Raw genomic sequence first — 15,363 nt, 5'->3', positions numbered from 1 at the left:
CTGAGAGTAGCCTGATGTAGGCAAAGAGAAGCTGAATCCAACATGATATCACTTAGATTACTGGGTGCAGCCATTCTCACACAATCAGAGTTTTTAGACTTAGCAATGAAGCAGAGCTGAGAAAGCTAACCCCGCCCACATCAGGCTCTGTATGTGCAATGTCCTTAGACAGTGATGTGCCTGTCACAGGAGGGGCGTGTGGGACCAGGAGGCAATGTGCTGCTGTGAGCCAGCAATGATAAGCTACTAGTGCTAAAACAATCATTGTAAGCAAACAACAGCACAGAGCTTGATAAGAGAGGTATCACTGAAATGTGTGTGTTAACCCCTACCTCATGCTGTTTTCAGCTTACATAGCAATACCCTGCTGCCAGATTTCCTTTAATGAAAGTAACCTCGGCACTCAATGGATATGAAAGAATATGATATTTTATTATAATATGCAGTCCAAAAGAAAATAATCAATAAACGTTTCGGTCCCAATTGACCTTCATCAGTATTGCTGCAAAATACAAGTGATGCAGTACAAAGATTAAATTATTAAAAAACATACATTTGAACATAAATCGAGCTAGATGGGATAAAGTGACAAAAAGGGAAGGAAAAAAGGGGGATGGGAGAAGGTATGGGGTGCTGCCTATAATCGCGGAGGCAAAGTAACAAGCAACTAGGGGGGACCTACCAGACTGCCAGTGAAAGCGTGCGTGGCTGAACGGCCCGGACAATGAGTCTCTAAGGCTGCCTAGAAGTATACAAATGCCAAGGTGAGAGGCTGGTAGTACTAAAGTGTCGGAGAGAGAGAGAGACAGGGAGTACTATACCTGAATGGTGACTTGTGTATGGCCTGGACTACGCGGTATCCCCCGCTAGTAGAGAGAACTGCCATATGGTATGGAGGGCATGTTTATATATGAGGCAAAACTAATTGAATGGGACGCTGCAGAGCGCGCCGGCGCGGAAGCGGAAGTGACGTCACCGGATGTGACGATGTGGATGATGCGTGCGGTCCAGAGGCTTGCGTTCCACGCTATAGGAAGTAACTTATCTATGGAAGCCAGGTGATCTTGGCGTGCGCTGCCACTGTGGAAACGGAGGAGGGGCTGGATAGGAGGGCAGGAACAGAGGGCAGGGATATCTATGAGGGAAAGAAACAGAGAATAAATAAATGCATACCAATCCCATTGCAAATTGTAAACAGAGTACAGTGATGTTAACATAAGATAATACAGGGAAAATACAGCATTTGTGCAACACTTTATGCAGGTTAAGACAGCAATCATGGAGCATTATGATAGGGCGTTCCCAATTTGTGATCATAATACCTGGATAAACCCCAAGGGGACTGTATATAAGGATATAATGATGTGTGAAAAAAGGATACTATGCCTAGTGGGTGCAGTCTTATATAAAAGCCGATAAATCGTATTCCCTATTAAGGCCTTTAGGGGTTCTGGATTCCAGCTCGTGGATCCAGAAAGCTTCTCTCTGTTTGAGGAGTGTGATGCGATCGCCACCTCTACGTGGTGGTGGTACCTGTTCCAGAACTTGGAACCTTAATTGTGATATATTGTGTCCTTTTGTGATAAAATGGTGGGGAATGGGTAGTAGCATATTTTTACATCTTATGGTAGATTTGTGTTTAGAGATACGATCTTTTACCGATTACGTAGTTTCGCCAATGTAGATCATGCCGCACGAGCATTTGATGAGATAGACCACAAATGAACTGTCGCACGTAAAATAGTCTTTGATGGTGTATCTCTTGCCTGTCTGAGGATGGGAAACGGAATTGCCTTTAAGGATATTATTGCACTGGTGGCATTGAAGGCACGGGAATGTGCCCGTTTTTGGATTCTGGAGGAAACGTTGCGTATGCCCTGTTCTACTAGTACCAATATCCGCGCGTACTAGTGCGTCTTTAATGTTAGGAGCTCTTTTGAAGCAGGGCATGAAGGGTTGTTTGAATGAGGGTATGGTAGGATACGCTTCTTGTAGTAAGTTCTAATGTTTTTTGATGGCTTTATGTAGAAGATAGGCATATGGATGGAACGTATGGACAAAGGGAACTCGTTCCTTTTTGTCCGTAGTTGCACCCCCAGTAGGGTCCCTAATTCTGGTTTGGAGAGCGGAGGATGGGTAGCCCCGTTCTCTAAATTTAGACTGCATCTCCTGGAGTCTTAGGGCTCTAGTGTCTGGATCTGTGACAATGTGTTCAACCCTTTTGAACTGGGACCTGGGGATGGATGTTATAATGGGTTTGGGATGATTGCTGGTGAAGTGTAGTAAACCATTTCGATCCGTGGGTTTCCGAAAGAGGTCTGTACTTAGGCGCCCCTCGGTGTCTTTCAACACCATGGTGTCCAGAAAACTGATCTTAAATTGGTCCTGGGTCATAGTGAAACCAAGATCAGGCCAAGCAGAATTGAGGAAATTGTGGAACAGCTTGAGGGACTCCAATGGGCCATCCCAAATGCAAAAAATATCGTCAATGAATCTTTTCCATATGACAGAATGTGCCTGAAACAAAGGGTGTGTGTAAACCATCCGGTTTTCAAAGGTAGCCATATAACAGTTTGCATAAGGGGGGACCACATTGGAGCCCATTGCGGTGCCCTTGATCTGGAGATAGTAGGAGTCTTTGAACAGAAAGTAGTTTTTGGTGAGAACTAACGTGAGTAACTCAATGGAAAGGTCTATTACTCGGGGATCTGTCAATGAGTCAGTCATGAGTGTTTTGATTGTTTCTATGCCGGTGTCATGAGGTATAGATGTGTACAGGTTTCTGACGTCAAATGTGACTAACAGTGCATCAGAGGGCACTTGTCCCACATCTTTAAGTGCCGTTAGAAAGGCCCCAGTGTCCAGAAGAAAAGCCGGGCTTTTCTGGGTGAGAGGAGTTAAGATTTTCTCCAAGAAAATGGCCAATGGGGAGAGGAGAGGATCAGTGGAGGCCACGATCGGTCGGCCCGGTGGGTTCGTCAAACTTTTATGTATCTTGGGTAGTGTGTAGAAGACTGGTGTGACTGGATGAATCTTTGTTAGAAATTCGCATGTTTTGGTGTCAATAACTCCGGCTCCAGTAAATCGGCCAATAGTTGTATTAATCAACTTGCTGAACTGGAGGGTGGGGTCATGTGGTAGACGGCGATAGGTGGTGGTATCGTTTAATTGCCGTTCAATTTCAGTGATGTATTGTGCTCTATCCATGACCACTATTGCTCCCCCCTTGTCGGCTGGTTTAATGATGATACTTTTGTCCTCTTTTAGGCTTTTGAGGGCCTGTTGGTCTAGGGATGATAGGTTGGATTCATAGTGTAACTTGCCCCTGTCTGCTTTGGACCTAAGGTCCTTGAATGCACTGTCAACAAAACCAATAAATGTTTCGAGGGCATGTGAGCCTTGAGGTGGTCTGTATGAACTACGGGTGTAAAGGCCAAGACTTTTGGAAGTGATGGCTACCTGAGGATCTGAAGGATGGGCTGAAAGGGGATTGGGAGAGTCAGTTTGGGCAAAATGAACCTTGAGTCTGAGTGACCGATAGAACCTTTGGAGTTCCATCTCCAGTTTGAAAGTATTGGGGCGGTACGAGGGACAAAAGGAAAGGCCTTTCTGTAATAGAGTTGCTTGAGCTCTATTCAAGGTTTTAGATGATATATTTACCACCAGGGGCGTTGTGTCTGGGAGCGAGTTATCCTGGTGAAATCCATGCCGCCTCTGGTGCTGCCCGCCTCTTCTCGTCTTCTTCGGGATGGGCGTCTTTTGTACTGTCCTAAAAAACGAGAAGAGGAAAAAGATTGGTCTCTCCTGTCTGTCTCCGAGCCCGAAGAGGAGACGTCGGTAGATGAGTGGATATAACGGCGAGAGTTTCCACCAGCCGGATGTTTCTCCTGCCATCGGTAAACTCTTTGTAGTTCGTAGTCCTCAGTGTCTCTCTGGAACTTGAGTCTTTTTCTGGCCTCGGTTTCCTTTCGGTGTAGGTCAATATTGGTGTTAATTTTGGCTTGCAAAGTAGACCACTCCTCAGCGTTGATTGAGGATGTGAGTTGTCTTTCGGTATTCTTGATCTGGTCCCTTGTGGAAGCAATGGCCTTGTGTAAAAAATCTACAGTTAATGTCATGAGATCAAGTGAACATTTATTTAAAATCTGTTCAAAACGGTTGCAGTAATCCGGTAGATCGGAGAATAAGGTGGGTCTCAAGGGTACCCTAAGACCTCTGGGGATGCGTTGGACCCTCAGATATTCTGTGATGGTGGCACAGTGGAGCTCAAGATTTGTAAGATGTCTCTGTTCCTTTTCCAGATCGCGACACCTGGTTTCTCTTGGGGGGACCCTCAAAAAGTCACAAGGTATATTAGCTTGTGCTAGTATAGAAGAAGCTTCTTCCGCATTGTAGGAAAAAGTGTTGGATGTCATATCCCAACAGCGTGTTAGTGGAACGGTAAATCGGGTAGAAGCAAAAAACACTGCACAGCTGTTTAAAGTGGTGCACGAGTAGGGGCCGAACCCGTACTGTACTGAAAGTAACCTCGGCACTCAATGGATATGAAAGAATATGATATTTTATTATAATATGCAGAACGGGGCTACCCATCCTCCGCTCTCCAAACCAGAATTAGGGACCCTACTGGGGGTGCAACTACGGACAAAAAGGAACGAGTTCCCTTTGTCCATACGTTCCATCCATATGCCTATCTTCTACATAAAGCCATCAAAAAACATTGGAACTTACTACAAGAAGCGTATCCTACCATACCCTCATTCAAACAACCCTTCATGCCCTGCTTCAAAAAAGCTCCTAACATTAAAGACGCACTAGTACGCGCGGATATTGGTACTAGTAGAACAGGGCATACGCAACGTTTCCTCCAGAATCCAAAAACGGGCACATTCCCGTGCCTTCAATGCCACCAGTGCAATAATATCCTTAAAAGCAATTCCGTTTCCCATCCTCAGACAGGCAAGAGATACACCATCAAAGACTATTTTACGTGCGACAGTTCATTTGTGGTCTATCTCATCAAATGCCCGTGCGGCATGATCTACATTGGCGAAACTACGTAATCGGTAAAAGATCGTATCTCTAAACACAAATCTACCATAAGATGTAAAAATATGCTACTACCCATTCCCCACCATTTTATCACAAAAGGACACAATATATCACAATTAAGGTTCCAAGTTCTGGAACAGGTACCACCACCACGTAGAGGTGGCGATCGCATCACACTCCTCAAACAGAGAGAAGCTTTCTGGATCCACGAGCTGGAATCCAGAACCCCTAAAGGCCTTAATAGGGAATGCGATTTATCGGCTTTTATATAAGACTGCACCCACTAGGCATAGTATCCTTTTTTCACACATCATTATATCCTTATATACAGTCCCCTTGGGGTTTATCCAGATATTATGATCACAAATTGGGAACGCCCTATCATAATGCTCCATGATTGCTGTCTTAACCTGCATAAAGTGTTGCACAAATGCTGTATTTTCCCTGTATTATCTTATGTTAACATCACTGTACTCTGTTTACAATTTGCAATGGGATTGGTATGCATTTATTTATTCTCTGTTTCTTTCCCTCATAGATATCCCTGCCCTCTGTTCCTGCCCTCCTATCCAGCCCCTCCTCCGTTTCCACAGTGGCAGCGCACGCCCAGATCACCTGGCTTCCATAGATAAGTTACTTCCTATAGCGTGGAACGCAAGCCTCTGGACCGCACGCATCATCCACATCGTCACATCCGGTGACGTCACTTCCGCTTCCGCGCCGGCGCGCTCTGCAGCGTCCCATTCAATTAGTTTTGCCTCATATATAAACATGCCCTCCACACCATATGTCAGCGCTCTCTACTAGCGGGGGATACCGTGTAGTCCAGGCCATACACAAGTCACCATTCAGGTATAGTACTCCCTGTCTCTCTCTCTCTCTGACACTTTAGTACTACCAGCCTCTCACCTTGGCATTTGTATACTTCTAGGCAGCCTTAGAGACTCATTGTCCGGGCCGTTCAGCCACGCACACTTTCACTGGCAGTCTGGTAGGTCCCCCCTAGTTGCTTGTTACTTTGCCTCCGCGATTATAGGCAGCACCCCATACCTTCTCCCATCCCCCTTTTTTCCTTCCCTTTTTGTCACTTTATCCCATCTAGCTCGATTTATGTTCAAATGTATGTTTTTTAATAATTTAATCTTTGTACTGCATCACTTGTATTTTGCAGCAATACTGATGAAGGTCAATTGGGACCGAAACGTTTATTGATTCTTTTCTTTTGGACTCCATATTATAATAAAATATCATATTCTTTCATATCCATTGAGTGCCGAGGTTACTTTCAGTACAGTACGGGTTTGGCCCCTACTCGTGCACCACTTTAAACAGCTGTGCAGTGTTTTTTGCTTCTACCAGATTTCCTTTAATGGGCCTGTGGGAAGTGAGAAACATAAAAAAAATGGATTCCTCTCAGACTGGCGTCTCAAGCGAGGGTGTCACGTGATTTCTTCAGCAAATCAGTGGCCTCTGTTCAGTTTTTCTTCTGCTCGGACAAAATGTGAATGTTGTAGCCGCTGAGATTGATGTCAGGAGACCGACAGGGTTGCAGTGCTGACTGTGGAGGAGTACTGCTGACCAGAACGTGGAGATCACTTTTTTTCACTTCCCTGTTTCCATTAGTAAGGGGGTTTCCAGTAGTATAAAACTCCTTTAAAGGGGTACTCCGGGGAGATAAAAAATTATTCTAATGCTCATACCTTCATAGACTATTAGGATAATATTAATAGTGCCGTTTTGCATCCTCACAGTAGCTGTAATTCTGTGATGCTGGAGCTGCTCCTCACTTATCTCCCTCCCTTATGAGATGCTATGTCACACATCAGGGGGCGTGGCCTGCTATTCACTGCTAGCAGCAGCCAGCCCCCTGATACCATCTGCTTGTATTCAGTCAGATATCAGGGGGTGTGGCCTGCTCCATGATCTAGGACTGAAGGGAAGGAGATATTATCAGAGGGCTGGCTGCTGCTAACAGCTGAGAGCAAGCCGCACCCCTGATATCAGACTGAATTCAAGCAGATGGTATCAGTGGGCTGGCTGCTGCTAGCAGCCAGAAACAGGCCACGCCCTCTGATGTGTGACATAACATCCCATAAGGGAGGGAGAACACCAAGGAGCAGCTCCAGCGTCACAGAATTACAGGTAGTGTGAGGATGGAAAACTGCACTATTCAGGTTATCCTAATAGTTTATGAAGGTATGAGCATTAGGAGCATTTTTTATCTCCCCGGAGTACCCCTTTAATTTAATCGATCGATGGGGGTCTCAGTACCTAGACCATCAATTATCAAAACTCCTGTATGACACGTCAAATGTTTTGTAAAAATGCCATTTTAATAGTTATATAGGTGATCAATAGGGAAGGGATGCTGGTCCTATGTGAGGAAGAAGACCTGGTAATATGAGGGCTTTCCAGCGATGAGATCCAAAATCCATTCCTGGAAAGACTCTTCTAGAGATTTGTAGTTTTAACGTGGAAAACTCATTAACAGCAACCGTGACCCACACAATCCAGCCAACTATTTACACTCATGGCAATAGTAAAAGGAAGAAGGTCGTCTATGCAGAGTCACATCATTGCTTTATGATGGAATATTTTCTTTTTAAAGTGAACCTGTCATGTAAAAAAACAAAACAAAACACTATTAACCTGTAAATATGGAGTTAGTCTGCAGGTTAAAAGCGTTCTGAAGCTGCCCGGCACCCGCACTGGGAGCCTCACTGGAAATGAACTTTATTCCTCCCGGCAGCTTAAGGCTTTCAGTCACAGCTCTGATGTGAGCCGGCTGTCAGTCAGTGCCGGGGGCACAATTATGGCTGCCGCTCACTATGCACTGAGCGGTGACTGAAGCTGCGTCAGCCCACCCCTATGGCTGAAAGCCCGAGGCTGCCGGAAGGAATAAAGTTAATTTGCCCACTCTCAGTGCGGGCGCCTGGCAGCTTCAGAATGCTATTAGCCTGCAGATTAACCCCATATTTGCAGGTTAATAGCGTTTTGTTTTTTTACACGACAAGTTTCCTTTAAAGAAAACACAAAGAGTCAGACAATGAAAATCTCATCCGCAGAGTATGGCGAAAGCCTACTGCCTGTGGCCTAAGGTTTCATACAGAGCATATTAACATCAAGATTGTCTCTGTATATTACTTTCGAGTCTTCTGACATTTCTCCATGGATGTTTTCAGGTTGGACTTCCAGAATTTGACATTTAAGTGGATCGACTCAAATCTGTGTTTACATATCAAAATATTTGGTACAATAGGAAGAGTCTTTAAGAAGTAATAGACTGATTATAGCGGTAATTGGTCAAGGAGTGGAAAAATCACTATGAACACTTAGGCCTGGATTCATCCAGAGTGGGATTTTGCACGCCAGTTTTAATTAAGGGCATGCTGGTGTGTGGAACACATAGAATTTGGCACATCTTTCCAAATTCAGTCAATGACTGGAGAACATTCTGTGGTAATTAACACCACATTTGTGGCAGAAAGTATGATGAATTTACTGGCTGTGCATGGTCATGCAAAGATTTTCCCACTTTTCAAAAAGTTGGTGGAGCTAGACAAAACTGCCAATTTTCTAAAAACAGTGTAAGGCTTAGTGCCCACGATGCAGAAATGAAGCAGAAATTTTTCTGAGCATTTCTGCATCTCCTTGGAAGAAAAACGCATATGGTTTTTACATACGTTTTTGATGCGTATTTGATGCGTTTTTGCATGCGTATTTGCCATGCGTTTTCCAATGCATTGTATAGGCAAATACGTACAGTACAGACCAAAAGTTTGGACACACCTACTCATTTAAAGATTTTTCTGTATTTTCTTGACTATGGATATTGTACATTCACACTGAAGGCATCAAAACTATAAATTAACACATGTGGAATTATATACTTAACAAAAAAGTGTGAAACAACTGAAAATATGTCTTATATTCTAGGTTCTTCAAAGTAGCCACCTTTTGCTTTGATGACTGCTTTGCACACTCTTGGCATTCTCTTGATGAGCTTCAAGAGGTAGTCACCGGAAATGGTCTTCCAACAATCTTGAAGGAGTTCCCAGAGATGCTTAGCACTTGTTGGCCCTTTTGCCTTCACTCTGCGGTCCAGCTCACCCCAAACCATCTGGATTGGGTTCAGGTCTGGTGACTGTGGAGGCCAGGTCATCTCGCATAGCACCCCATCACTCTCCTTCTTGGTCAAATAGCCCTTACACATCCTGGAGGTGTGTTTGGGGTCATTGTCCTGTTGAAAAATAAATGATGGTCCAACTAAACGCTAACCAGATGGAATAGCATGCTGCTGCAAGATGCTGTGGTAGCCATGCTGGTTCAGTATGCCTTCAATTTTGAATAAATCCCCAACAGTGTCACCAGCAAAGCACCCCCACACCATCACACCTCCACCTCCATGCTTCACGGTGGGAACCAGGCATGTAGAGTCCATCCGTTCACCTTTTCTGCGTTGCACAAACACACGGTGCTTGGAACCAAAGATCTCAAATTTGGACTCATCAGACCAAAGCACAGATTTCCACTGGTCTAATGTCCATTCCTTGTGTTCTTTAGCCCAAACAAGTCTCTTCTGCTTGTTGCCTGTCCTTAGCAGTGGTTTCCTAGCAGTTATTTTACCATGAAGGCCTGCTGCACAAAGTCTCCTCTTAACAGTTGTTGTAGAGATGTGTCTGCTGCTAGAACTGTGTGTGGCATTGACCTGGTTTCTAATCTGAGCTGCTGTTAACCTGCGATTTCTGAGGCTGGTGACTCGGATAAACTTATCCTCAGAAGCAGAGGTGACTCTTGGTCTTCCTTTCCTGGGGCGGTCCTCATGTGAGCCAGTTTCTTTGTAACGCTTGATGGTTTTTGCAACTGCACTTGGGGACACTTTCAAAGTTTTCCCAATTTTTCGGACTGACGGACCTTCATTTCTTAAAGTAATGATGGCCACTCGTTTTTCTTTACTTAGAATTTGTATTATGGCAAGAAAAAAGCAGCTAACAGTCTATTCAGTAGGACTATCAGCTGTGTATCCACCAGACTTCTGCACAACACAACTGATGGTCCCAACCCCATTTATAAGGCAAGAAATCCCACTTATTAAACCTGACAGGGCACACCTGTGAAGTGAAAACCATTTCCGATGACTACCTCTTGAAGCTCATCAAAAGAATGCCAAGAGTGTGCAAAGCAGTCATCAAAGCAAAAGGTGGCTACTTTGAAGAACCTAGAATATAAGACATATTTTCAGTTGTTTCACACTTTTTTGTTAAGTATATAATTCCACATGTGTTAATTCATAGTTTTGATGCCTTCAATGTGAATGTACAATTTTCATAGTCATGAAAATACAGAAAAATCTTTAAATGAGAAGGTGTGTCCAAACTTTTGGTCTGTACTGTATGCAGAAAAACACAAGAATTGGTCATGTCCTTATTTTTTCTGCGAGTAAAATCTGCGCAGAAAAAATCCTGACCATGTGCACAGAACTTGGAGAATGTCATAGGAAGTCATGGGATAAGGTATGCAATGCGTTTCTGGATTGCTTACGCGCTGCAAATACGCGCCAAAAAACGCACCAAAAATGCATCGTGGCCACACAGCCTAATAGTTTGAAGGACTCACAGAAACAGCCCAAGTCCTGCTTTTCCCGGCCACACAGTCTAAGACCTCCTCATCCTGGCAGTGTTTTACATACCCATACTAAGTCAAATCATAGCAAACTTTATGATCGCCAAGTCTAGCGTTTCACCTCTGTCCGTGCCACTCCCAGATAAACAATGTCTTCTTTACAACCCATGATGGTATTTTCCAGGATAGTTTTCCTTCTCCTCTTGTTGTCAGGAGGTGCAACCCCTATTTCTCCCTTAATGGTCTTTTTTGTGGTCTCCCTTTTGTTTGATTTTGTTCCTTTTCCCTGGTATGTTTGTCCTTCTTTGTGATGTACACCTTTCTTTGTTCTTTTGTGCTGTTGTTTACCAGGGTGTGTGTGTGGCACCAGATCTATAGAATGTTACCAGTGTCATGGATAGCAGGACAGTCGTTTTTTCAGGAAGAGGAGTACGGCATTAGTGTGAACCCTACAAAGTTTGGCATCACCATAGGGGTTAGTGTTGCACCACTAGATCAGCATTATCAAGAGTGCAATATATCTGGTGGGGCAAAGAAGACAATTCTAGAAATATTACGTCTTCAGGTCTATGAAAATTAATGGTATAGTGGCCACGAGGACCCAGTGCATTTAAGTGACGAATGCAATTTTGCACCTGGGCAGGACATACCGTGGTAAAGGATAGTCACTAAGAGACCCATAGAGGCATACTAGACCAAGCAGTGGCAGAGGTTACTCTCTAAGAGACCCGTAGGGGCATATCGAGCCAATCTGTGGTACAAACTACCCACAAAGACATGCTACGCCAAGATGTCATAAAGGTTACCCTCTAGGAGACCCATAGAGGCATGCTAGGCCAAGCAGTGGTAGAGGTTACTCTCTAAGAGACCCCTAAGGACATCACAAGCCAAGCTTTGGTACAAGCTACTGACTAAGCGACCTATGAAGACATGCTAGGCCAATGTGTCGCAAAATTTACCCTCAAAGAGACCATAGAGGCGTGCTAGGCCTAATTGTGGAACAGGTTACCCTCTGAAAGACCCATACAAGCACGCTAGACCAAGCAGGGGTAGAGGTTACTGTCTATGAGACCCATAGAGACATATTAAGCCAGGCTGTGGTAGAGGTTACATCTAAGAGACCCATGGAGGCATACTAGGCCAAGCTGTGGTTGAGGTTACTGTCTAAGAGACCCATAGAGGCTTATTAGGTCAAGCTGTGGTTGAGGTTACCCTCTAAAATATCCGTAACATAGATTTTAAGGTTGAAGGAAGACTAAGTCCATCTAGTTCAACCCATAGAGTAACATGTTGATCCAGAGGAAGGCAAAAAAAAAACATGTGGCAAACACTAAGCTCCACATTGGGGAAAAAAATTCCTTCCTGACTCCATACGGCAATCAGACTAGTTCCCTGGATCAACGCCCTATCAAGGAATCTAGTATATATAACCTGTAGTATTATACTTTTCAAGAAAGGCATCCAGGCCCTTCTTAAATTTTAGTAGTGAATCACTCATTACAACATCATGCAGCAGAGAGTCCCATAGTCTCACTGCTCTTACAGTAAAGAATCCGCGTCTGTGATTATGATTAAACCTTCTTTCCTCCAGACGTAGAAGATGCCCCCTTGTCTCCGTCTCAGGCCTCAGAGTAAAAAGATCAGTAGAAAGGTCTTTGTACTGTCCCCTCATATACTTGTACATAGTAATAAGATCACCCCTAAGCCTTCGTTTTTCAAAACTAAATAACCCCAAGTGTAGTAACCTGTCTTAGTATTGCAGACCCCCCAGTCCTCTAATAACCTTGGTCGCTCTTCTCTGCACCCACTCTAGTTCAGCAATGTCTTTCTTATACACCAGAGACCAGACCTGTACACAGTATTCTAAGTGTGTTCACACTAGTGACTTGTATAGGGTTAAAATTATGTTCTCATGAGCATCTATGCCTCTTTTAATGCATCCCATTATTTTATTTGCCTTTGCAGCAGCAGCCTGACACTGACCACCAAACGTGAGCTTGTCGTCCACCAATACACCCAGGTCTTTTTCAGTTACAGTTTTGCCCAGTGTTTTACAATTAAGCATATAATTATACATTATATTTCCTCTGCCCAAGTGCATTACTTGAAATGTATCCCCATTAAAGCTCATTTGCCATTTATCAGCCCAAGCTTCTAGTTTACATAGATCCTCCTATAATATAAAATTATCCTCCTATAATATAAAATTGTCCTCCTCTGTATTGATTACCCTGCAGAGTTTAGTGTCATCTGCAAATATTGAAATACTACTCCGTATGCCCCCTACAAGGTCATTAATAAATGTTAAAAAGAAGGGGGCCCAATACTGACCCCTGTGGTACCCCATTGTTAACAGAGACCCAGTCTGAGTGTTTTCCATTAATAACCACCCTTTGTTTCCTATCACTGAGCCAGTTCTTAACCCACTTACATATATTTTCCCCTATCCCCATTGTTCTCATTTTATGTATCAACCTTTTGTGTGGAACAGTATCAAAAGCTTTTGAAAAGTCCATATATACAACATCCACTGCATTTCCTTGGTCCAGTCCGGAACTTACCTCTTCATAAAAATTGATCAGATTAGTTTGACAGGAACGGTCCCTCGTAAACCCATGCTGATATTGGGTCATGAGGTTATTCTTCTTCAGATACTCTAGTATAGCATCTCTTAGGAAACCCTCCAGGATTTTACCCACAGTAGAGATTACGCTTACTGGCCTATAATTTCCAAGTTTGGTTTTTGCCCCCTTTTTGAATATTGGCACCACATTTGCTATACGCCAGTCCTGTGGTACAGACCCTGTTATTATGGAATCTTTAAAGATTAAAAATAATGGTCTATCTATGACGTTACTTAATTCCTGCAGTACTCGCGGGTGAATCCCATCCGGGCCCGGGAATTTATCAACCTTAGTGATTTTTAGACGCCGCCGTACTTCCTGCTGGGTTAAGCAAGTGACATTTAATGGAGAATTTTTCGTTATCACTAATCATGTTTTCTGTCATGCGATTTTCTTGTGTAAATACTGTTGAAAAAAAATCATTTAGCATATTGTTTTTTTCCTCATCCACCATTTCACCCAGACTATTTTTTAAGGGGGCCAACACTATCATTTTTTAGTTTTTTACTATTTATGTAGTTAAAGAATATTTTGGGATTATTTTTACTTTCTCTGGCAATGAGTCTCTCTGTCTCAATCTTTGCTGCCTTGATATGGTTTTTACAGAGTTTATTTAATTTTCTAAATTTATTTAATGCCTCATCACTACCTACTTGCTTTAGTTCTCTAAATGCTTTCTTTTTGTCACTTACTGCGCCCCTTACAGCTCTATTTAGTCATAGTGGTTTCCTCCTATCTCTAGCATGTTTATTCCCATAGGGTATATATTGTGCACAGGTCCTATTCAGGATGCTAATAAATGTCTCCCATTTGCTTTGTGTAGTTTTATGTCTCAGGATATCGTCCCAGTTTATTGCACTAAGATCATCTCTCAACCATTGGAAATTTGCCTTCCTGAAGTTTAGTGTCCTTGTAACCCCTCTACTACACATCTTACTAAAGGATACATGAAAAATTATTATTTTGTGATCACTATTACCCAAGTGACCCCTAACTCATATATTTGATATGTGGTCTGGCCTGTTGGTTAATATTAGGTCTAGCAGTGCCCCCCTTCTTGTTGGGTCCTGAACCAGTTGTGAAAGGTAATTGTCTCTCATAGTTGTCAAAAACCTATTACCTTTGCTTGAACTACAGGTTTCTCTTCCCCAATATATTTCAGGGTAGTTGAAGTCCCCCATAATAATGACTTCTCCTTGAGTCGCTGCTTCATCTATTTGCTTTATGAGGATATTCTCTGCTGCTTCCATTATTTTTGAAGACTTATAACAAACCCCTATCAGTAATTTATTATTTTTCCCCCCTCCCCTTATCTCCACCCACAGGGACTCTACATTTTCATTAGATTCACATATATTCTCAAGCAAGATGGGTTTATTTTTACATATAGACACCCCCCCCCCTCCTCCTCGCTTGTTTGTACGGTCATTCCTGAACAGATTATAGCCCTGTAAATTAACTGCCCAGTCGTGGCTCTCATCCAGCCATGTCTCAGATATGCCCACCATGTCATAATTATTTTCCAACAAAATTAATTCTAATTCCTCCATTTTGTTCGTGAGGCTTCTGGCATTAGTGTACATGCATTTTATGTATCTCTCTGTACCTCTATTCCTTCTTACTATATTGACTGTTCTAACCCCATCCCCAATTTTTTTTATTTGTGCCTAGGTCACTATCTGCACTATCTTCCCCACCTATAAAATGAATACTCTCCCCCAATCCCTAGTTTAAACACTCCTCCAACCTTCTAGCCATCTTCTCCCCCAGTACAGCTGCACCCTCCCCATTGAGGTGCAGCCCGTCCCTAGCGTAGAACCTGTAGTCAACTGAGAAGTCGGCCCAGTTCTCCAGGAATCCAAACCCCTCCTTCCTACACCAGTTCTTGAGCCACTTATTTATCTCCCTAATCTCTCGTTGCCTCTCTGGCGTGGCATGTGGCACAGGCAGTATTTCAGAGAATACCACCTTGGAGGTCCTTGCTTTAAGCTTGCAGCCCAATTCCCTGAAATCATCTTTAAGGACCATCCACCAACCTCTAACTTTGTCAATTGTGCCAATGTAC

At 43.4% G+C, this 15,363-nt stretch overlaps 1 protein-coding gene across 1 annotated transcript in view; it reads right to left on the bottom strand.

Moving 5' to 3' along the window:
* Window positions 1-411: 411 nt before the first annotated feature.
* ELMOD3 (ELMO domain containing 3) overlaps window positions 412-15,363 on the bottom strand; it is a 63,412-nt gene continuing 48,460 nt past the window's right edge. The window contains exons 13-14 of the mRNA XM_073653758.1: window positions 3,661-3,769; window positions 412-1,135 (exon numbers count right to left, since the gene is read on the bottom strand). Coding sequence (XP_073509859.1) covers window position 1,135; window positions 3,661-3,769 — 110 coding nt within the window. The 3' untranslated portion in view covers window positions 412-1,134. The remainder of the gene's footprint in view (window positions 1,136-3,660; window positions 3,770-15,363) is intronic.

This window comes from Phyllobates terribilis, unplaced genomic scaffold (genome assembly GCF_046119375.1).
Source record: "Phyllobates terribilis strain yellow unplaced genomic scaffold, ASM4611937v1 Scaffold_11__3_contigs__length_659146591, whole genome shotgun sequence".
Taxonomy (NCBI): Eukaryota; Metazoa; Chordata; class Amphibia; order Anura; family Dendrobatidae; genus Phyllobates; species Phyllobates terribilis.
Note: the sequence above shows the minus strand (reverse complement) of the source record. Positions and strands in the feature narration are given on the sequence as shown.